General features: G+C 48.6%; 1 protein-coding gene across 4 annotated transcripts in view; it reads left to right on the top strand.

Annotated features, from left to right (window-relative positions):
* Window positions 1-378: 378 nt before the first annotated feature.
* rngo (DNA damage inducible 1 homolog rngo) overlaps window positions 379-23,009 on the top strand; it is a 156,254-nt gene continuing 133,623 nt past the window's right edge. The window contains exons 1-2 of one of the 4 annotated variants that reach the window (XM_077655735.1): window positions 379-921; window positions 22,747-22,887. In XM_077655735.1, coding sequence (XP_077511861.1) covers window positions 675-921; window positions 22,747-22,887 — 388 coding nt within the window. In that variant the 5' untranslated portion in view covers window positions 379-674. The remainder of the gene's footprint in view (window positions 922-22,746; window positions 22,888-23,009) is intronic. The other 3 variants (XM_077655736.1, XM_077655734.1, XM_077655733.1) reach the window with 3 other exon arrangements.

Raw genomic sequence — 23,009 nt, 5'->3', positions numbered from 1 at the left:
CACTACACAACAATTTGTAACATATTTTATGCGTGTTGATGTGTTTGAATTGTACTATTTTTTTTTTCACTGATCGTCACTGCCATCATTTTCGAATGACATTTTTTACCGTGTAGCACCGAATGACATTCGATTGGAATGACATTAAATTTGCTAGTGTGAGAGGGGTATTAGCCCCTCCGTTTTCTTCAGAAAACGGCGGTAGCGACAATAGAGGGGCTTTAGCGGAGGCTGGCCGCTTGGCGTCGCCTTCCCTCCTAAGTTTTTTTTTCCTCCATGCTTTTTGTCTTCGTCTAAAAATAAAGAATTTTATATTCATCAATAACTTCCACTTCGGCATTTTCATTGCCTGCGTTGCCAGCCTATGTGCAACCGGAGCTGTGGACTCTGAAGAATTTTATGTTGGTCGAATCTCCGTAATTTGCTCATTTGATTATTTGACTATTGCCAATGCTTTTAACAGCGCTTCCTTGCTGCTCAAACCAAGTACATTAATTAGTGACTTTTTGCATTATTTTCCTCTGCCGTTATCATTTAGTAATGCAACGCTTTCTCAGTTGTTTATTAAACAACCAGAGCCTTAGAACAACACGTGTCGGCGGTGTCAGGGTCATCGACATGAGTGAGCCGCCGCGTTCCGTGGTGGTGGCCGTGTGTTCCTCGCTGGCGTGGCGATGAAGCTGACAGTGACGACGCTGTCGGGGGAGCTGTACATGCTCGATGTGGGGGCCGAGATGGAGCTCGAGGGGCTCAAGGCGCTGTGCGAGTTTGAGTCCGGCGTGCCCGCCCGCGAAATGGTGCTCATGCACGAGGGCCGGCCCCTGCTGGACGAGAAGCGCACGCTGCGGGCGCACGCCATCAAGGAGGGCGACGTCCTGCTCATCCAGCACCTGGTGCCGCCGACCGCCTCGACCAGCTCGGGTGAGTTGTTGCGGATCCGCATGGCCTTCCTTCCACACGCCACACACAAGGCTGTTCTTGTCATCTGACACGAACTGGTAGGCTGAGCTTAGGAACAATGGCATATGTGGTGATGCATGGTGGTGGCATTGCTTCAGTAGCACGACCGTTTTTTCTTTACGGCCAGCAAAAGCTGCTTCAGACAAAAATGCACGTCATGATGATATCATTGCGGTTTCAGTACGCATGCGCATGTATGATGGGTGAGCATAAAATAGAGGTTTGTAGAGGGCACAGCTGAGTGGTGACCACTTGTATGTTGACCGCTTTTTCTTTTTCTGCCAATGCGGAGTTGGTAAGGCATGGTGTACATGCAGCTACTGTGGCCTTTATTGTTTGGCTAAGCATACGTTGAATGCGCTCATTAAACGCACAATTTACGATGTGAAAAGAGTGTATTGCGCCTCTTTTACCAACAGTTATGAACCAACTTGCCTGACAGCATGCTTTGCTCAGGTATGTACAGGCGCGGACTGAAGTAAACGGAGCACGCCGCACAAGAATGGATGGATGAATAAGGCTGAATCCTTTAAATCGGGCGGTGGCTCAAGCCGCCTAGCCATGACCTATGAAATTTTACTCTTGTCTTGATTTTAGCCATTAATCAGATAACCTTCGCTTGGTTACTTCTACCCGCTTAAAATCTATTTTCCCTTCACCCTCCCTAAACCCTAATGTCTTGGATAAATCAGCCCCGCTGCTTTCCACTGTAGGGTGAAACCCTTTACAGAAAAGTATGAAGGGTTCAGCCGTTTCCTCCTCCTCTCCGCACGCAACGCACAACGTGTCATTCTCGTGGTACCTGACTCATACGTCTTAGTCCGCAAAACTCCAGTCCGGCCTCATACAACAAAGAGCTTCCCTTACAATTATCATAGATATTTTCTTTGACAATTTCCTGTTTAAAGGTCCGGTATGTTCCCAGTGCCGATTTCGTCAGCATACCTGTTTTCCACAGAGCTCTCTCTGTTTCTTTAACCTTTTTCTTAACCGATAATTGCTGATTTGCCCCCTTACTGCTGTCCAGATATTTGCTTGTCAATTTCCTAGTTCCCTTTCTCCATTTCGTATCAACATTCCTTATATACAGTTATCAGAAAACTTCCCTAGCCCACTGATTTTCCCCCATTTTCTCAATCGCTCCTCAAATGCTATCTTACTGCTAGCTTCTCTGCTCTCGAAGGACGCCCATCCCATATCACCCTGTACCCCCTGATTTGGTGTATTGCCATGTGCTCCCAAAGCTTGCCTCCCAACGCCGTGTTTTTTTAATTTCTAACCTTGCTTGAACATCTGGTCTCATGCACAGGACCGCATTATCGAATGTCAGGCTAGGAACCATCACCTCTTTCCAGATCCCTCTTACCACTTCGTACCTATTGTAATTCCACAGTGCCCTAAAGAACTGCATGTCAGTGCTGCCTAGCTGAACCAGACGAAAGCTGAAAATTGCCACGCGCATGTGCAGGCCCCCTACCGGTGTGACCCTCTCATTGCTCCGCTTGCCTCGCATTTGGCCGGCGCCAGTGTCGTGCTGATGATAATCATGATAGGATGGTCGCTCCCTGTGCAGCTAGCAAGCATTTCGGAATGCGCAGACCGCTGTCTTCATAATGAAGATAGCGCGGGGACGGCTCTACCATTAAGCCGCTTCGTGTGAGACTGCTGGAGGCATGCTTACGCCGCAAATGACCTGCGTGTTTCGAAATTTTGCTGCCGCTGGGAATCATCTGTCTCGCTAGCAACCAAACGCGCTCAAAACACTCGGCGTAGTGCTGCAGTTTTGTGTTAATTTCCTACAGTTATCACTGATTATTTGCGTTGACCTTGCAAGGCGCCGCCCACGCAGCACCAGTGCATGCACCCTGCCTGTCTCCTGCGAAGCACACTCCCTGTACTGGAACCTGCTCTTATTGCCACCAACACAGCGCGCTGTCATGTGCAGAGCAGAGCTGAGGTAATCGCTTTGCGTGAACCTTCAGATGACTACAAGCAGCCGCTGTCTCACATACGTGAATGCAGCGGCAGTGGTGCGTCACTGTTGCATGACGCGCGTGTGAAATTCGGCATGTAAGTACCCGTGTGCGCCCACTAATCAGAAAATGAGCCACGACAGACACCGGCCAGCGATCGTAACTCCTCTCCTCGAGCTATATTACTTAACTACATATTGACATCGGTATTACAATATAGGCGTGTCAACCCAGCAGCAGCATCCAGCACCTTTGGAAGCAGTCACTGTTCTTGCAAAGCTGGATCGCGTTGCAAAAAGTGCCAGGAGCACTGTTTTCATCTTATTTTAAGCTGACACCTAGGCCAGGTTTCAATGCAGGAGCAATGTGTTGTAGAACAGACACACAGGGCGCATGCTTTGCCGCTGCATCGGTGCCACGTAGGAGCAAGGCAAAAATCAGCGGCAACTACAAGTATATTGAAAGAACCCGAAATTGCAGCGGTAGATTGAGTGTTTTGAGTATATTTGGTCGATAGCGAGACGAAAATGAATCCCTAGAGCCAACAAAAGTTTGAAGGACACGGGTTATTTGCCATGCAAACGCACCTGCAGCTGTCTTGCAAGAAACGGTACTATGGTAGCGTCGCCCCCGTGGTCTCTGCGGCATCAAGGCAGCGGCCTGCGTTCCAAAATGCCCTGTCGCTACAAAGGGCACAACCATACGACCATAATCATCATCAGTGCGACACTGACGCCTGCCGAATGCAAGGCAAGCAGAGCAATGAGAGGGTCGCGCCTGTTGGGGCCCTGCACATGCGCGTGGCGATCTTGAGCTTTCGTCTGGATCGGCTAGGCGGCGCTGACGTGCAGTTCTGTCTTGTGCGGTGCGCTCCGTTTACTTTTGTCCGTGCCTGTACAGTCGCGGGCAGAATAATATGAACTGCGCTTCCGCTTTTAAACTCTTCTGTAGAAGTGCCCAATGTTTATTGCGTTTATGTGCAAGGGAAAAGGTAAATATCACTTGCATATGCTTTAACATGCATTACTTTTCACAAGGTGCGTCTGAAGACAAAGTCAGAGAGTGGTCCATATTGTGACATTCCGTGTGTGCTACGAGGATCCACGTTCGACGGCGCGGCGTAGACGGAGACCCGTGACAGCGGCATCATCAATTACCCAGCCATGCTCTTTGAGTGACGACCAGAAAAACCGGACCCGCCGCCGCCCCGGGGAAACAGGCTTTATCCTCCCCAATTTCCGGTTACATTCCAGGACAAGGGAGCTGTCAGCGGGCCAGAGCGCGCCGTACCACAGCCGACGCTATGCGATACCGCGAAGACGACATTCTTTCCCTCCCCCCCCTTTGTCGTGGGCTATCGCCGGGAAGGCACCCACAGCTTCCCAGAAGGGCCGCGACGGACACCTGTCATGGCGGACAGGCAGTACTCGCCAAGAATGTGGAAAGACAGGCGCTAGTGAATTAGCTCCGAAGAGAGAGCCTGTGTATACTCTCACTTGAGAGAGAGTGGTGGCGTTTTTGTTGTTTATTTAGTTTGTATTGTTAACAGACTCTGGGTTCGAGGCTAAGCCCAACCCAAAGGGGTGGTCCCCATCTCGCATGTTATTTTGGATTGGAGAATTGATGCTTTGGGCGGGCCACTGGAAATGACCGCCCTTAGTCCTTTGTTAATCAAGTGCTTAAAAGCACATGTAAACGGATGCAGTCCAGTCTGAGCTGGGGCTCCATGCTTAGCATGTAATGTGATGCTACTTAGGCACTAACCTGCCCGGTCAATGAGTAAAGAAGTGCAAAGTTTGTTCTGTTGTAAAATTATGCTCTGCTGTCATCATCTACAAGCTCGCCTCCTGTTCATCTTCCAAGCCGAACGACACTAGAGGAAGGGTTTGTGAACCATCCTCGAAGAAACGGACGACTATTGAAATTCTACTGCAAGCACGCTCAGGACGACATCGTTCGCCAAGAGGGCCTTCAGCGCCGAAGCCCGTCGGCGTGCAGCTTCTGCCAGCAACCGCTCGAGCCCAACTCCGGAGCCACTCCATCGCCCCCATGAAGTCGTCGGCACGTAAGCTCGGACGCCCCAGCCTCTGATGTATAACCTTAATCATGTGTAATTATTGAATATACCTGTTTGTTTAAACTGAGCCATACGGTGTCTCTTTGCCTCTCCGTCCCGTGTGGACCTGCGCATTATGGGGGTCATCACACTGGTGTCAGAAGTGGGGTCTCAAAAGCAAATGTCCTCTGAATGCTGCGACATTCATGACTTCAAAATTGTAATCAAAAGGGAATCACGGGACTGATTGTGGGACTTTTACCCCCATTTGAGAGGCTTGAGGCACCGGAGGGCTTGAAAAAAAAAAAAAAAAATGTCTTTATCTGAGGGAGCTCCCACTCCACAGCCGTCGCTCGGAGCAAGCATGCTGGCATTAGGAAGCGTCATTCCGACGTTTACAGGAGATAAGACAGGGGTTCCAATCTGCGATTTCTTTTCCATGCTAGAAGAGATTGGGAAAATGGGGGGATGGTCCGATGCTCAAATGCTGGGAATGGCGAGGTGTAGGATGGCAGGAGCTGCTCATGATTTTGCATGGCGAGACGAAAAAGTAAAATCCACAAAATCATTTGCGGAATTTAAGAAGCTCGCGTTTGAGCATTTTGACACTGAACCACGTCACGTGCGAGTACAGAGGTTCCGTGACGCCGGACAGATGGTAGGGGAGGACGTGCGAACGTTTGCGTCGCGGCTTCAGCGCTTAGCGCGCGATACGTTAAGCAGGGAGGAGGAAGGAGACCAGCTTAAGAAGAAATACGCGGAGGATATACTTAAAGAGGAAATGACCGCTTTGTTCGTGGCTGGTCTGCAAGACCCCGTGCGCCGGTTCGTGCTCTCGCGCAAGCCGAGCAATTTCGACCAAGCCGTGGAGGCCGCATTGGATGAGGAACAAAATGAGGCGTTAACGACAGCCGCAGCGAGAGTACGCGTCATAGAGAGAGCGGTGCTCAACCCTGAGGTTGCTCTCTTGACAGAGCGGTTAGATCGCTTAGAACAGCTGCTATCTCAGCAGGTAGAATGCTAGGTTGAAGCGCGCGCTCAACAGCGCCCATTCGCTGGAAACCGGAGACCGCCACAAAGCTACAGGCGCGGTATGCGAGATTTTGAAGAAATCGTATGCTTCGCTTGCCAGGGTCGCGGACACATCGCCAGGTTCTGCCAAAACGTGCGCCGTGGGGAGCCACAAAGAGAAGCAGGCGAGACACGCCCTAAGCAAGCCTACAGAGGGGCTCCAGATACCGAGTCAAAAAACTAGTTAGTCCTCCCCAGCCTGAGGAGCGTGGGGAGGGAGCAGTAGATGATGAGGTGGTGGTAGTTTGTGTGGCCGACGAGGCATGCCCTGTTGTGCGTTGCAAGTTAAATGGTTGTTGTATGGAATTGTTGATAGATACGGGGTCAAAGGTGACATTGCTTAAGGAGAGCAGTTTTAACACGCTTCGAAGGAAGGGGGACCGCGAGGTGTTGGAAGCGTCTGGTGGTATGGCAACCAAATTTGTAGGCATAACGGGGGATCCTCTTGGCATAAGTGGACTCTACCGGTTACACTTCTCTCTCGGCGGAATTGCATTGGAGCACCCCTGCTACGTATGCCCGGACACGGTGTCTCTGCCAAACGGAGTGTCAGGTATATTAGGGCAGGATTTTTTGAGAAAAGGGAAGGTAGTAGTCTCATTCTCTGAGGAAGAGGTTAATGCGGGCGGCTCAAAAGTTCCGTTTTTGAACAGGAGAGGGGCTGAGATTCGCATTACTGATATTGACACCCGTCAAACAGTGGGATCATTGGAGAAGGTATATTCGCGGGTTGCCGTCCGGCTGGTCGAGGAGGCGGTCGTCCTTCCTTGGTCGGAGCACATTTTGTACGCGTTTGTGCCTTCAGATGTAGAGAGCGGCGCCGTGGGAGTGCTTGAGCCGGTCGACTCTCTCAGCAATGGCCTGAAGGCAGCCGCGTGCCTCGTGACAGTTAATGACGCCCACAGAGTGCCCCTACGGGTGGTTAACTGTAGCCAGCAGCCACTGAGCCTTCCCAAGAACAAAACATTGGCTTTCTTCACCTCTGCGATAGAGCAACGTGAGCCCACCGATACGGTACTCGCAACTGTAGAGCATGCTAGTCCTTCGGCTGCTCCAAAGGTGTCGTTCGATCTTTCTCACGTAAAATCCAGGGAGAGGGAGGCTCTTGCTGGTTTGCTGAACGACTACTCGGAGGTATTCGCCGCGTCCAACCTGGATTTGGGCTGCTGTGGCGTTATAAAGCACAGGATAGAAACCGGCACTTCATCGCCCGTTTACCAGCGTGCGTACAGGATTCCTTACTCCCAACGTGAGGAGATGGAGCGGCAGGTGCAGGACCTGATTGATCGCGGCATTGTCGAACACTCAAAGTCACCCTGGGGAGCACCAGCACTATTGGTGGAAAAGCCAGATGGCTCGTATCGATTGGTAGTGGACTACCGCAAACTAAATGCCGTAACTCGCATCGATCCATACCCCATCCCCAATATACAGGAGACGCTTTCTCAGCTGGGCTCTGCCAGGTACTTCACGGTAGTGGACATGGCGGCGGGATTCTGGCAGATAGCAATGGATCCGGCAGATGCCGAGAAAATGGCATTCAACACGCCCTCAGGGCACTATGAATGGAAAAGAATGCCGATGGGTCTGGCCAACAGCCCTGCTGTCTGGCAGAGAACCGCTGATGTTATCCTGGCAGGTCTTCTGGGGAGGCTGTGCTTCGTGTATATGGATGACATTATCATATACAGTGGCAGTTTTGATAACCATTTGCGCGATATTGAGCAGGTTTTGGTGCGACTAAGAGCAGCGGGTCTCAAACTGAAGCCCTCTAAGTGCCAATTCCTCAAAAACGAGGTGAAATACCTCGGGCACGTTGTTTCAGCTGACGGCGTGCGACCGGACCCTGAGAAACTAAGGTGTGTCTCGGATTTTCCATCCCCGACTAGCGTCCGCCAGGTCCGGCAGTTTCTCGGCCTGATCGGTTACTACCGAAGGCACATAGAGGAGTTCGCCAAGCTCGCTAAGCCGCTCACCGCCTTAACAGCCAAAAATGTCGCCTTTCGCTGGGACGAAAACGCGGAGAATGCTTTTGGGGCCCTGAAAAGGAAGCTAATGAGTGCACCGCTGTTGCGCCACCCGGATTTTAATTTGCCCTTCGCTATGGCCACAGATGCGTCAAAGTTCGCAGTGGGTGCCGTGCTATCTCAGGTTATCGAGGGCAAAGAACATCCCGTTGCTTTTGCTAGCCGACAGCTGAGCCCCACAGAGCAAAAGTACGGAGCTACAGAAAGGGAGTGCCTCGCCGTTGTCTGGGCAGTAAAGCACTTCAGATGCTACCTTTACGGCCGCAAATTCAAGCTAGTCACAGACTGCCATCCTCTGAAATGGGTGATGAGTGTCAGGGACCCTAGCTCGCGACTCGCTAGATGGAATCTACACCTGCAGGAATACTGCTTTGAAGTTGAGCACAAGTCAGGAAAGACGCATCTGAATGCTGATGCACTCAGCCGCACAGCTGCCGTGGCAGCTATAGATGAGTTTGTCCCCGTAATCGACCCCGCCGAATTACGCACTGAGCAGTGCAAAGATCCGGACCTGAAGCGAATAATCGAAAGCTTAGAGGACGCACCGTCTCACCCCGAACAGCTAGGTTATTTCATTGGCAAAGACGGCACCCTGTGTCGGTGCACGAGGCCAACCAGGAAAGGGAGACCGGAGAAAACCGCTTGGGAGAGAGTCGTCATACCTCGGTCGTGGACAGAAAGGGTTCTTCGCGCGTTTCACGATGCGCCATGCGCCGGTCATTTTGGCGTAGCAAAGACACGCAGGCGTGTGGAGCGTTTGTACTTTTGGAGTGGCATGCGACAGGATGTTAAAGACTACTGTGCGAAGTGTCATTCCTGTCTCGAAAGAAAAACACCCAAGGGACGAAGACCAGCTCCAATTCAGCCGTTCCCTGAGGTTTCGGCTCCCTTCGAGCGGACAGGTATGGACATAATGGGCCCATTGCCCACGACCACTTCCGGAAACAAGTACATTTTAGTATTTGTCGATCACCTTTCGAAATACGCGGAAGCGGTAGCACTCCCAGATCAGAAGGCAGACACGGTTGCAAGAGCATTTGTCGAACAGATCGTGCTCCGACATGGACCCCCGAGGCAACTCTTGACAGATCGGGGAACGAACTTCGTGTCGCAGCTAATGAGGAGAGTTTGCGAGCTGCTTAAGATCGCTAAGAAGCAGACAACACCGTACCATCCGGCTTGCAACGGCGCGGTGGAGCGACTGAACCAAACCGTGGCCGGGTTCCTGTCGCATTTTGTTTCGCGCGACCAGCGGGACTGGGACTTGTGGCTCCCGTATGCAATGTTTGCTTACAATTCCGCAGCACACGAGAGCACGGGCGAATCGCCATTCTTTCTTCTCTACGGCCGAGACCCGGACCAGCCTAGTGAAGTGCCAGAGGGCCCCCGTCGTGTCCCATACGCTTCACTGGACGACTATAAGGTGGAGCTAGAATCGCGCTTGCAAGTGGCGAGGGACATCGCAAAGGAGGCCTTAAAGAAAGCGGCGAAGCGCAGGAAGGAGGTGCACGATCGCAGTGCTAGAGACGCGCCGTTTAATGTGGGGGACAGCGTGTACATTGAAAACTGCCAAAGGCAGATTGGGCTAGCTCGTAAGTTCCAGACGAAGTGGAGAGGACCGTGCGAGGTTGTCGAGAAGCTTTCTCCGGTAAACTTCAGAGTCCGAGACGTGAACCGGCGTTTGATAAGGATACACACAAATCGCCTCAAGTCGGCACCAGTTCAGTATTCACGAAATGAGGAAAGGGAAAGCGCGGATTTTGATGGGGACAGAAGTGAAGCGGAGCGCGCAGATAGTTCGCAAGAAACGCCCTCTCCTGCATTTGTTCGGCAGGCGCCCGAGGTGACGGCCGGAATGCCACCGGATTTACTTCATGCATTGCTAGAAGAAGAAGCGCGCGAGGTTGCCGCGCAGATAACGCCAGGAGAGGCTCCTGCCACGAGCCCTCGCGAGTCCCAAAGCAGACAAAGGGGCACAGACTTACTTAGTATGACTCATGAAGGCCGATATCCGCTGTGAAATCGGAAAGCTAAGTCGGACTAATGGCGTAAACAGAGCGGAGTTGTGAACTGGTTAGAATTGTGTAATGCCGCAGCTCATAACATTGCTATGTGCATATGTGTTAAGTTATCGGAGTTGGTAGTTAAACCTTTCTGTCATTAAGTAACACCTGCACAGGAGAGCATGCGGAGCGCATGCAGAACCTGCCCTACTTCCTTTCGTTATCTATATTTTTGTCTGTGCCGTGATCGTGCTAGAAGTGGGAGCTCCTTTGTAACTGTGGTAAATTTATTTCGTCCAGTTTGGACTAGAAAGGAGAGGCTTGGGTGCTGAGTTTCATGTTTATCTGTAAAAGAAGATCAGTGCTGCCCCTGGAGACGCCAGTATTGACAGCGGAGGCATATGGTGTTGTGCAGTGGTGTTGAGTGCAGCGAAAAGTGTTTTGTTGGACGCACTGTGCGAGGCGATTCAGAAAGACAAGGAGAGCTGTGTGGACTCAAATGTTCGGAGAACATTCTTCTGGAGGGTGAGCGAGTGTGACATTCCGTGTGTGCTACGAGGATCCACGTTCGATGGCGCGGCGTAGACGGAGACCCGTGACAGCGGCATCATCAATTACCCAGCCATGCTCTTTGAGTGACGACCAGAAAAACCGGACCCGCCGCCGCCCCGGGGATACAGGCTTTATCCTCCCCAATTTCCGGTTACATTCCAGGACAAGGGAGCTGTCAGCGGGCCAGAGCGCGCCGTACCACAGCCGACGCTATGCGATACCGCGAAGACGACATTCTTTCCCTCCCCCCCCTTTGTCGTGGGCTATCGCCGGGAAGGCACCCACAGCTTCCCAGAAGGGCCGCGACGGACACCTGTCATGGCGGACAGGCAGTACTCGCCAAGAATGTGGAAAGACAGGCGCTAGTGAATTAGCTCCGAAGAGAGAGCCTGTGTATACTCTCACTTGAGAGAGAGTGGTGGCGTTTTTGTTGTTTATTTAGTTTGTATTGTTAACAGACTCTGGGTTCGAGGCTAAGCCCAACCCAAAGGGGTGGTCCCCATCTCGCATGTTATTTTGGATTGGAGAATTGATGCTTTGGGCGGGCCACTGGAAATGACCGCCCTTAGTCCTTTGTTAATCAAGTGCTTAAAAGCACATGTAAACGGATGCAGTCCAGTCTGAGCTGGGGCTCCATGCTTAGCATGTAATGTGATGCTACTTAGGCACTAACCTGCCCGGTCGATGAGTAAAGAAGTGCAAAGTTTGTTCTGTTGTAAAATTATGCTCTGCTGTCATCATCTACAAGCTCGCCTCCTGTTCATCTTCCAAGCCGAACGACACTAGAGGAAGGGTTTGTGAACCATCCTCGAAGAAACGGACGACTATTGAAATTCTACTGCAAGCACGCTCAGGACGACATCGTTCGCCAAGAGGGCCTTCAGCGCCGAAGCCCGTCGGCGTGCAGCTTCTGCCAGCAACCGCTCGAGCCCAACTCCGGAGCCACTCCATCGCCCCCATGAAGTCGTCGGCACGTAAGCTCGGACGCCCCAGCCTCTGATGTATAACCTTAATCATGTGTAATTATTGAATATACCTGTTTGTTTAAACTGAGCCATACGGTGTCTCTTTGCCTCTCCGTCCCGTGTGGACCTGCGCATTATGGGGGTCATCACAATATTCTTCTTTCTGCGATTGTACACCACATGCTATGTGGCCACAAGTTATGGGGGCTGCATTGCGGCATCTTAACAGTTGTCATGGTGACAGAGTACATGCATTTGAGGTCATTAAAGCAAGCTCATTGGCAGGCCTGCGGGAATGGCAAAGTGGTGGGGAAAGGTTCAGCCCTTTACTGGTCAGTGAGAGAGAATGATGGTGTCTCCGGCTGGTCGCTTGTTCTGACACGAGTCCTCCTATTCCGCTGGTCGATACCAGACACTCTTTTTGTATTCAGCTGGTTCTTTTGGAGCGCCGGCCTCCAGTGCAAAGCGCTCTCACACGCTCCGAAAAGGAATTCGGAGCGACCGGGCGCTCTGGGTCCCGTGAGTATACTTACCAATCTCGCATCGCTGGCTCGCCGGTGGTACGACGCAACAGGCGCCAGTCCCTCTGTTTCGGATGGTGAAGCGGCTATGTGACAGTGTTTTGATGATCTGTTGAAGTTCCGCATTAGCTTCAATCCAATGAAATTGATCAGTATGTTGAGCCTCGGAACATTTCTTCACGGTGCATTGCAGCAGTAACCAACGCTGTCCTAACGTCGATGAATGCGCCAGTGGAATTTGCAAGTACAAAAAAGGCTTAGCACAAAGAGCCTTGTATGATGTATTTGCGCCTGCATTTTGGATGATACGTCTTTGCGGCTACGTTTGTGCTGTGCAAATGCAACGTTGGTGTTTATGCATGCATGCATGCAGTGCAAAAAACCTGTGTGTGCACGACTAAAGTGGAATGTTTTCGTGGTTGATAGTGAATGTCTGCTAGCGAACTTTTCTGGTGGTGACTTCTAGTTCACTGTAGTGGTGACCACAATAATCAAGCTTGAATGTCAGGTTGCGGTGCCGACCAGACCCCTCGTTGTGGGCGAGTGCGCTGAGGATGGAATATGGAAATGCGTTGACAAAGAGGTATGATGCGCCGAACATTGCTATGGGTCGGTCCCAGCCAAAGGCTTTCAGGGTCTACTTCATTCATATTACCGCTTTGAAAGTACCTGGCCTGTAGGCCTTATGCGAAATGCACTGCCATCTATTGGCCGCTGCATGCAATCCGCCATGTTAGAGGATAGCCTCCCATATCACGACACGAATCTGTGTACAGGCGTTGCGTGCGCTCGAGCTTGTTGCGGCTACTCAGGATGCCCACATAGTGCTCTGTGCCTTGCTGTGCACACAAGGGCCACAAGGACACCCAGGGAAAAAATGTAAGGGCACTTGATTTAATCGCATGGCTGTTTTTCGTCTGCAGTCATCAACATCCGCGACACAAATGTTGCAGCACATGGCAAGCATCGGTGGCCACATTTCTTTATCACTAGGTCGCAAGAATCATTGGGATGAAAGCATTTTGTAGGCGCCACGAAAACATGAAACGCTGTTTTGTTTCACGGGGGGTTCAGTGTAAATTTAAGTGCTGCAAATATCGGCCTCGCAAGGGGTCATCATGGTCCGCTGTTTTGGTGCAGCCTTGGTTGCCGCTCAATGGTTTCACGCGTGGTTAGTTTTCAGTCTGAAAATTTGTTTCGCTTTAGCAAGGCCGATGACGGAAACACAGGCGAATGCAAGTGGTTAGACTGGGCACCTGTCGCACAAAACGTTTGCGCTACACGATGTCAAATCATTTCTGCTCTCGTACGTGTTTGACCTCTCATGCTTAATTCTTGTTCCGGGTAAAGTCATGGAAAGGTGGCTATTTGGGAAGTGAAGGCTTGCTCGCAGGTAGATGTTTCATCCTACAGTGCATCGCAAGCCGCATCTGGGACACGGCTGGTTGGCCGCACGAATTTCTTGCTCTGCTAGCGCACCTGTCAACACTGGCCAGAAATGTGAGCAGTAGTGCGGTGATCAAGTAGAATGAAAAGATATTGCGGAGTTTGTTACATTGTAAACAATGTGTGGTGACTTCTTTTTAGTGGCGGCGGCTCAGTGTTTATGGTGTGGCTGCGGACCCAAAAGACGCTGGTTCGAACCAGGCCATGGCACTCTCATTTCGAGAGAGCCGTGTGCTGTGTGACATCAGTGTTAAAACGAATACGGATCATGACAGGATCCCTCCAACGGGTACCGTAGTTTTAACCTGAATCAAGTATGGACATCGCGCATAGAAGCATCAGAAGAAAAAAATTTTATACATAAACTGCTTGCTTGCTTGCTCGTGGTCAAACCTTGGACGTTCACTGCTTCTTCACAGCAAAACTTTCATGGCAATGGTCTTCATTGCGTGGAGCAAATTAATAAGAAAGCTGTTATTGTAGCTGCGTTACCGGTGGCGTTCCGCATGTGTTTTGGATGCATAATACGTCTCTGCAAAGCCGCTTGGAAACTTTGGCACGACAAATAAGTCATCTTCTACTCATCCTGCATCCTGAATTTTCCAGGAAAACAACTTTTCGACGAGCACTTGCTGCAAGGAAGCAATCGCAACACTCGTATTAAGCTAGAGCAGAGAAGAAAGTGGCCATGGTCATCCTCTAACATGGCAGCGTTCCGTCGGTTTCATTTTTCTTCGATAGATGGCAGCAGTTTTGCATAAGGCCTATTCGGCTTTGCAGTGCATCCGACTCAGAATTTGCTACCGATCTGTGATCAGAGGATCTAGGCGACCAGTCGAAGACACCATGAGTCTTACTTGTCTCAGAGGCCCTGTTTCCCAGCGTTTAGCTGCTGGTCCCATTTTCGTGGAGGCAAGAAGCAAATGTCTGCTGTATGATGTCAGGGCACGTTAAAGAAACCTAATTTGTTGTGTAGCTTCGGAACATTAAACCCCACATATCAGACCATGTATTTACAGTAGCATTTTTAGCTTCGCATGCTATTGCACTTAACTTTGCATGCTGCAGGTCAGTGTGTGGCCCTCAATTATGAGGTCACAACGACTGTCTGTCAACTATAATGACAGGCCTGATGCAATGGAGAACGTGATTTAGGTACGAGTACCAGAAGTATGTTTCCTATGCCAAAATGGGAAATCCTGAGATGCCCCAAGGTAAAAAGGGGCTGTAAAAATTGCATGCTGCCATTTAAAAACCCTTCGTGTAGTGGGTGGAGTTTGCCTGCCACTGCGTCATTATTTGCGCAGTTTAACGAGCCTTGCCCGGACTCCTAAATATTCGATCTGCCTTGAGTATAGGTGTATTTTGAACTGTTCGAAATACACTGGTGACTGAGCTTTGAAATTGTATAGTAATAATAATTCATTATTGCTTACTTATTGTTTACACTAACATCAGAAGTGTTGTTTCTAAAAGTGTTGAATTGTCTTCGTTGATTGACTCATGCTCCACATCAATAATAGCACTCACTGAAACATGGCTCACTGATGTTTTTTCCGATAGCACTATTTTTGTCAGCAAAACTTGGTTTAATATCTTCCGATGCGATAGACCAAACTGTAGAGGAGGTGGTGTACTTTTGACGTTAAAAGATGATTTATTGACTGTACCCGTAATCATTACTTCTTTCCTTGAATGTGTATGGGTTTCTTTTAAGTGTGATTCAGTTGATATAATCATCGGTGCTTTCTACCACCCCCTAATGTGAATGATTCCTTTTCTTCCGACTTTCATCGAATTCTGTGTGAAATATGTACGCTCTACCAGGGCCAGCCTTGACGCGTGCTTTCGCTCTCTCCTTACGGCCTGAGCAGGCGACAAGGGGACAATGCATTTTTTTCCGCGCTGCCCCACCGCTGATCTCAGCGAGAGGGCGCAGCGAGCCAACCCTTGCTGCGGGGGCACCAGAGCCGGTTTTGAGCAGCAAGTCGCCGTGCGCGTGGGCGCATTTCTTCACGTGCTGGTTTTGTCTCTGTGCTTAAACGTGTGAACGGAAGGCTTGCCACGTGGTGCCATCAATACGCCTGCCTCATGCTTCGCTCGCCATGCTGATAAGGACACCTTCCCCAGTAAGTTTCTGCGTCAGACTTCTCATGGATACTCGTCTCACGAGCTTGTGAAGTGAAGCTTCGCTCATATATAGTGTGGCTATGGTGTACTGTTGTGTGCCGTTTTGTCAGTCGCGGCCCGGAAAGACTCCCGGTGTGTCGTTTCACCAGTTTCCAGTTGACCAGGAACTGTGCACCAAATGGCAAAAAAAACATTTCTCGGGAAAATCTCGTCATTAATGACAAATCACCCTCGACTACAGTATGCAGCAAGCATTTCTTGACGAGTGACTACGTAAGTGATTCTAAAATAAGAAAACTGGTTCCCGGTGTGGTTCCAACCGTATTTGAAGGGTATCCTTCTTACCTAGCACCCAGTGCGAAGAAAGCACGCAGGACCCTAAACGTCAGAGACACTGCTCCTTCCAGGAAGCCAGCAAAACGAAAGGCAGAGCCGAAAGATTGCGAGAATGCATTGTTAGAGTCGCCGGAAGGTGAAACCAAGCAGATGGCTACTATATGCACGCAAACAACAAACAACAATGCACAGCGAGCTAGCCGATACCTTTTAATTACAGCGAGGCTTCGTTCACAGGTAGCGTACTATCGCTCCAAGGTCTCAAAAGTACAGCAGCAACTAGAATCAGAAAGGAAGGTGGTATCCACATATCGCGACGACAAGCGCTACTCATCTCTTAAAAATATTGCTTCAGGCGCTGAAAGGGTGGAGAAAAAGGCCGTCTTCCTGCTTCACCAAATCGACGGATATCAGAAGAAATTCCAGTCTTATCCCGAAGAAGTAATCGGAGAGTGCGTCATATGGCGATTTCTTTCGCCGAAAGGTTATGATCATGCGCGTACTACTCTGCTGACACTGCCACATAAGTGCACACTTCAGCGCTACGTTGGTCCCAGCTCAACTTCTTCTGGAATGAGTAACGCCATGAAAGGAAGGTTAATTCAGGAGGCTTCCCTTCTCAGCCACAAACAGCACATGGCGTCATTAATAATCGATGAAGCAGCAATAAAGCCAAAGTGCATATATGATCGAAAGTCCGACGTGGTTTTTGGGATCAGAGACAAGCCAGGAAACGGTGCGCCACGTACCAAGAACGAAACGCTTGCCAACCGAGTGCTATGTTTCGTGCTTCACGGAGTGGTCAGCTCGTACAAGATACCATGTTCATATTACTTTACAAAGCAACTCAGCGGGAGAGACTTGTATGCGTGGACGAAGGACGTCGTCTCTGCAGCTGTGGAATGCGGCTTTGTAGTAATTCGTATCGTTACGGATAACTACTCAGCCAACAGAACGATGTTCAAGCACATGGGGAACGGTTCGTTGTCGACTATAGTGAAGCATCCTCAGGACGATGAAAGAGTAATTTTTTTGAGCTTCGATCCTTGCCATGTTTTCAAGAATGTCCGCAGCCAATTTTTGGAACGGGAGCTCACAGGCGGCACTGGCGTCATCAGCGGTGCATTTGTGCAGAAACTGTATGAGCACCAGAAGGAAATGACGGTAAAGTTGGCCAGAAATCTAACACGAAAGCACGTTTATCCGTCGAACCTTGAGAAAATGAACATGCTACGCGCCGTGCAGGTGTTTTTGCCCCAAGTCACCGCAGCTCTGGAGCACCTCCAGCAGAACTCGTGAGTCAGTTCCATTCTCTTTGCTTTCAAGGACGCAACATCTACGATTAAGTTCATAAAAGTGATGAAGAAATGGTTCGACATTCATGACACAACATACAAGGGAAGTGACTGCAAAATGCCCATCTCCAAGGAAGACGATGGCCGACTACTGTGGCTGCAAACTGAGTTTTGCAGCTACGTGAAGAATATTCAAGACTGTTCCATCGCCACTAGCGTTGGGAACTTCACAGAGGAAACGTACAGTTCCTTACTTTTCACCTCGAAATCCACAGTGGAGGTAACTCAATTTCTACTGAGAAGAGGCGTCAACTACGTTCTTACTAGAAAGCTCAACAGTGATCCTATCGAGGCATTGTTCGGAAAATTGCGCTTTATGTGCGGAGGTAACAACGCGCTGGACTCAAGAGCCGTTACAGCAGCTCTGGATCACATTGTAAAGAAAAAAGCACTGCCATCGAAAGAAGCCACTAATCAAGGTGAAGACGCTGAAGAAGCGGCCGCCTCTGTTCCCCAAGATTTAGTTGAAGAATTGAAAGCTCTGCGAGCACATCTTCCAGCTCCGCCTGCGTCTGTTGCTTATTCAGGCTTGGTGTACATAGGCGGCTATATTGCCAAACTTATCAGTGATCTTGGGTGTGACGCTTGCGTTATGCTTGTGACGACGAACAAGACTAGCAGCCCCTTTTACAAACTTCTGCGTGCCCAGGAGAATGGTGAACTTCACTATCCAAAGCCAGAATATCTAGCTCTCTTGGAAATTATTTCGACGTTTTTTGAAAAGGCGTTCAAGGATCTTCCACGATCGAATATTCTTGAAACCTTACAACTAATCGTTGAGCCACATCTTGAAGATTCTCCCCTCCTATGCTGCCCGGAAGGTGTTGACAGGAGCCACGCCAAACGCTTAGCACATCTGATCTCGGAAAAGTTTATCCGAATTCTTCTCGTCAATTACACAAAGAAGTTGACAGACCAAAATGACAAGCCGTCTGGGTTTATCCACAAACCAACGCGAAAGCATTTCAGGCTCTAAACGGAATCAGTCGGAACTGTCAGTCACACGACAATATTGTATAATTCATTACAAGCAGTTCTTGTTATTGGTGTAAGTTCTTTTAAGTATGTGAAATGTTGCTTCAAAGAGCAAATGATCTATCTGATGTATTGTGTTTCGTGCAGTGCGAACAGATTGAACAGATGCGTTTGAACGCATTGGAGCGGCAAATGCTATATTATTGTCAGAATACATTTTGAAGTACTGACAGAGACTGTGCCGGCCTTTGAGATGTTTCCTAATCCTGGTTTTTACTGAAATGCCTTGCTTCACTTTTACTCGAGTCAGTCCCAAATAATCCAGCCCAGCTATGGGCCATCATTGCATGCCAACTTCAATGTTTTGAGATCCATCTGTTCCAACTTCCAGTCCAATGTTTTGAGAGCAGCTGTTCAGTAACATGTGCAAGGCGTCAGAACCAGCGTGCGCCGAGGCTGCCTCCAGCGAACATTTGAGCGGCTCCCTTCGAGCGGAGAGGGTTGGCTCGCAGCACCCCCGGAGAGATGCGGCGGTAGGCCGCAACTGCCCCTCTTGCTGAGGCCGTAAGAGAGAGCGCGCGCTCCCCTCGAGACCGGCCTTGGCTCTACTTATATTTCGTGACTTCAATTTTCCTAACATAAATTGATTCACACAGTCCGTCACAGCGAATGAAACTGAAGCTCGTGTTTCTTCAATCATGCCTAGATTTTTCGTTGTTGCAACTTATTACGAATCCCACTCATCGTGCATCGAGCACCGCCATTATTGACTTAATATTAACAAATAATCCTGATGTTGTTTGAAAAATTTTCATTTAGACAGAATTTTGGATCATGACAGGACGCATTACCCGCTCTTTTAATTAAACAGACTACTATCGAACAAATGAGATGTTACAGCAGAGCTAACTATGACAGGATTAACTCAGAATTAGCTTAATTTTCTGCCCAGTTCTTGAATGAATATTTCTTGCGTGCTGTTGAACAAATTGGAATTTATTCAGAAACATTCTTACTAAGCTTATCGACCAATTCATGCCCCTCATATCCATGCTGTTACATGTAACGGCAATGAACCATGGTTTAATCAGTTATGATGGATGAATAACAAGAAAAAGCGATTGTACCGCAGGCAGTTAAAAGTGGTCTTTGGGAAAGAGGAAATGTGACAAAGGATACCAATTTTTGCAATCATGACCAAAACCAACAACCTTCGGGAATGCATCATAAATCCCGGCTTTCATCCTGACGTTTTGCTTGCGGCCTGTAATGTCATCATTGTTAATGTGCTAAGATTTTTAACGACAGCTTCTCACCAGTATTTACCAAAAAAATTACTTGCTCATCTCCAGCTTAGATACATTTCATGACATTTGCATGCCTGAAATAGTTGTTATGAAACAGGTATTTTAACTTGCACTGTCTTGTCTTGTTTCTTCTTGCAATCATTATCAAACGGACCTATTCCTAATGATTGGTGGATAGCCAAGGTAACACCTATTTTCAAATCAGGTGAGCATTTCATTAACCATTTTTTCATTAACCATTTCATTAACCAGCACCTTTTGCAAACTCCTGGAGCATATCATTCACAGCCAAGTCGTTAACTATCTGAAAAATCATAGGATTTTATTCAAATACCAGCATGTCTTCCGGAAGGATTCTTGATATGAAACTCAACTCGCTGGCTTTACTAATGACTTAACATTCATCTCTTGGCGCGGGCTTTCAAGTCGACGCAGTGTTTCTTGGCTTTTCGAAAGCTTTTGACCGGGCTTCTCACCATAGCCTTCCGCTGAAACTTGCACATCTTAACATCCATCCTATATCCTCAAGTGGATTAAGGACCTTCTCTTGTCTAGGATTCAGTTCACCTCTGTTAATAATTCTAACTCTTCTTCTGCTCATGTCACTTCTGGTGTACCCCAAGGAACCGAACTCAGTCCCTTGCTTTGCTAATCTATATTAACGATCTATCTGCCTCTATAAGATCTAAAGTTCGACTCTTTGCTGTCGATTGCATAGTTTACTGTAACATTAATAGTGACACTGGTCGCCAATCCTTACAATCTGATCTGGACGCAGTCATCTCATGATGCTCATCCTGGTTAATGACCCTAAACATTTCTAAAACAAAACAATGTCTTTCACTCATCGGTCGGCACGTATTCCAACCACTTAGGTTCTTAATGACAAACACTGTAGAAATAACGACTGCCTATAGGTACCTTGGTGATGCACCTTCAATTTGACTTAACGTGGGGTCACCATATTGATCTCACCTTAGCGTCTGCTAACTGTTCACTTGGTCTCCTCAAATGTAACCTCAAACACACCCCTATCCACGCCAAAAAACTTGCCTATACCACCTTAATGCGGTGTAAAGTCGAACATGCTGCGGCTCTTTGGGACCCTGATCAAGCTTATGTTATCACTAACATTGAATCCTTGCAGAGCCGTGCTATTTGTTTTATATTTTCAGACTACTCACCTTTCACGTGCGTCTTAGCATTAAAGAAACTTGCCAAACTGGAATACTTATCACATCGCCGTTAACTTAACATTTTTCCATAAACTTTATCATTATCCATCTCTTCGTGATGATTTGTTTCAGTGACCCCTTGTTATCTTTCCATGACATGATCATTCTTTCAGAGTTAAGCGCGTACAGCCATTCATCGTTTTATGTGAACTCGTTCGTTCCTCATACTGTCATTGAATAGAATAGTTGCCATTGAACATCGCTAGAGAAACAGACAAAAAAATCCAAGAACTCTTTCGCTGTGGTGGAAATGGGTTCTGATTATTTTTGTTGCTTCTGTTTTTCATCCCTGTGTGTTATGACTTGTGTTCTAATTATTGTTTTTATCATTTCTCTTCTTAAAATGTAATGCATTAATTAAAAATTATTGCCCCCCTCCCACCCTTATTTAATACCCTCCTAGCGACGGCCTTTTGAGGGTAATATGAATAAATAAATAAATGTGAAACTTCTCAATGTGAATTTGGGGCACAAAATTTTCTCTGTGTTCAGTTACCTATTTTGTGTTTGAATCCGTGCATGTGCAGCTCTCTGTTTCTGTTTTTAATGCCCGCCATGGTGGCTTGGTCATTATGGTGCTCGGCTGCTGACTTGAAAGACGCGGGCTAGATTCCGGCCGCGGCAGTCTCATTTCGATGGAGGCAAAATGCTATAGAGGCCTGCATGTTTAGCGATGTCAGTGCTTGTTAAAGAACCCCAGGTGGTCGAAATTATCCACTACGGCGTCCCTCATAGCTTGGTTCGCTTTGGGACGTTAAATCTCATCAAATCTGTTGTCCTAAATATTGATTTTTTGCATTCTTCATGTTTTATTTCCCTTCGTGCCTGGGCCTACCAATTTTGGCAGTAAAAATATTGTATATTAGTTGGTCGATGTTTGAATAGGACGAGATGTCGGGCTGGTTTTATATTTGCACTGCCCTAGTAATTAATTATCCAGTGAGTTGCATCTAAAAAGTGTCAAAGCTGCTTGTTGCTGCATGCATCTATCTTTTTGCACCTGAACAGAAAGGCTGTCCTTGTAGGGGCAGCCAGCATCTCCTTACTTGAGTGTTTTTCTATGTGCGTGTGCTATTGCGGTACATTTTTCTTGTTCTTGTGACAATTCCAGGGAGAATGTTGCATGTTTCAAAGCTTCTTGTTACCTCGATCTCGTAACTCATGGCTCTGGAATTGCAGGCCACATGTTTCTGAACTCATAGGCACACAAAGCCAGATTTGCTTGTGTTGCTTATGGTGGTCGTATGTGTTGTTGTGAAGAGGGTTGTTTCTACTGGCTTCTCCACCATCACCTCTGTATCTTCGTGCCTGGTATCCACAGATGCTTCGACCTTTATTGTGTTTCCTGAAGGTGCAGTTGTTTCTTTTGTGGTCTTTGCCTTACACATGAAGTGCAAAAAAAAAAGACCTGCTAGCTGGGAAGTTAACCTGGCCCTCTTTCCACGTGGCACAGTTGACGTGTCCAAGTTGCTGCACCATTTGCTTTTGTTTTTCATAATCAATCACTGTTGTGTGCATGCTGGACCCTACTTTTTTGGACCTACATAGTTCTGTTCAGCGCTTATCTTTATGCTGTCTGTGGAAGGCTGAAGAAAAGTGGTGGTGTTATAGCCACTGATCAGTGTGGATGTGAAACTGCTGTTTTGGCACACTGCTCAGGCATTGGTTTGTTAAGGGTAATGTTCCAAGAAAAGGCAAACTTAGCAGGGGGTGGCAGAAAGTTAGGCGGGCTAGGAAGTTGCGGCCGGCGCAGTTTGAGAGACCGGAGAGGCCGTTGTCCTGCAGTGGTCGTAGTCGGGCTTCTGCTGATGATGATGACTGGTGTGTTGCCCAGGGACGGAGGTGAGCCATGGTGGGGCGGAGGAGGAGGAGCCAGCCTTCATCCGTGACATGATTCTTAAGAGCCCCGACCAGTTGGCCCTGCTCAAGCACAACAACCCCCAGCTGGCCGACGCCCTGCTGTCGGGTGACCTCGGTGAGGAGAACACCACCTGCTCTATGTAGAGCCATGTTACAGTGTAAGCTGGGTGCTGGTCAGCTTATGGTGCAGAGGAACAGGCTTTCAGGATGTTGTTCTTTGTTGTGAATGTGAGGAGC

The sequence above is a fragment of the Amblyomma americanum genome, chromosome 2 (assembly GCF_052857255.1).
Source record: "Amblyomma americanum isolate KBUSLIRL-KWMA chromosome 2, ASM5285725v1, whole genome shotgun sequence".
NCBI lineage: Eukaryota > Metazoa > Arthropoda > Arachnida > Ixodida > Ixodidae > Amblyomma > Amblyomma americanum.
The sequence above is the reverse complement of the archived record's forward strand: the minus strand, read 5'-3'. Positions and strand labels throughout refer to the sequence as shown.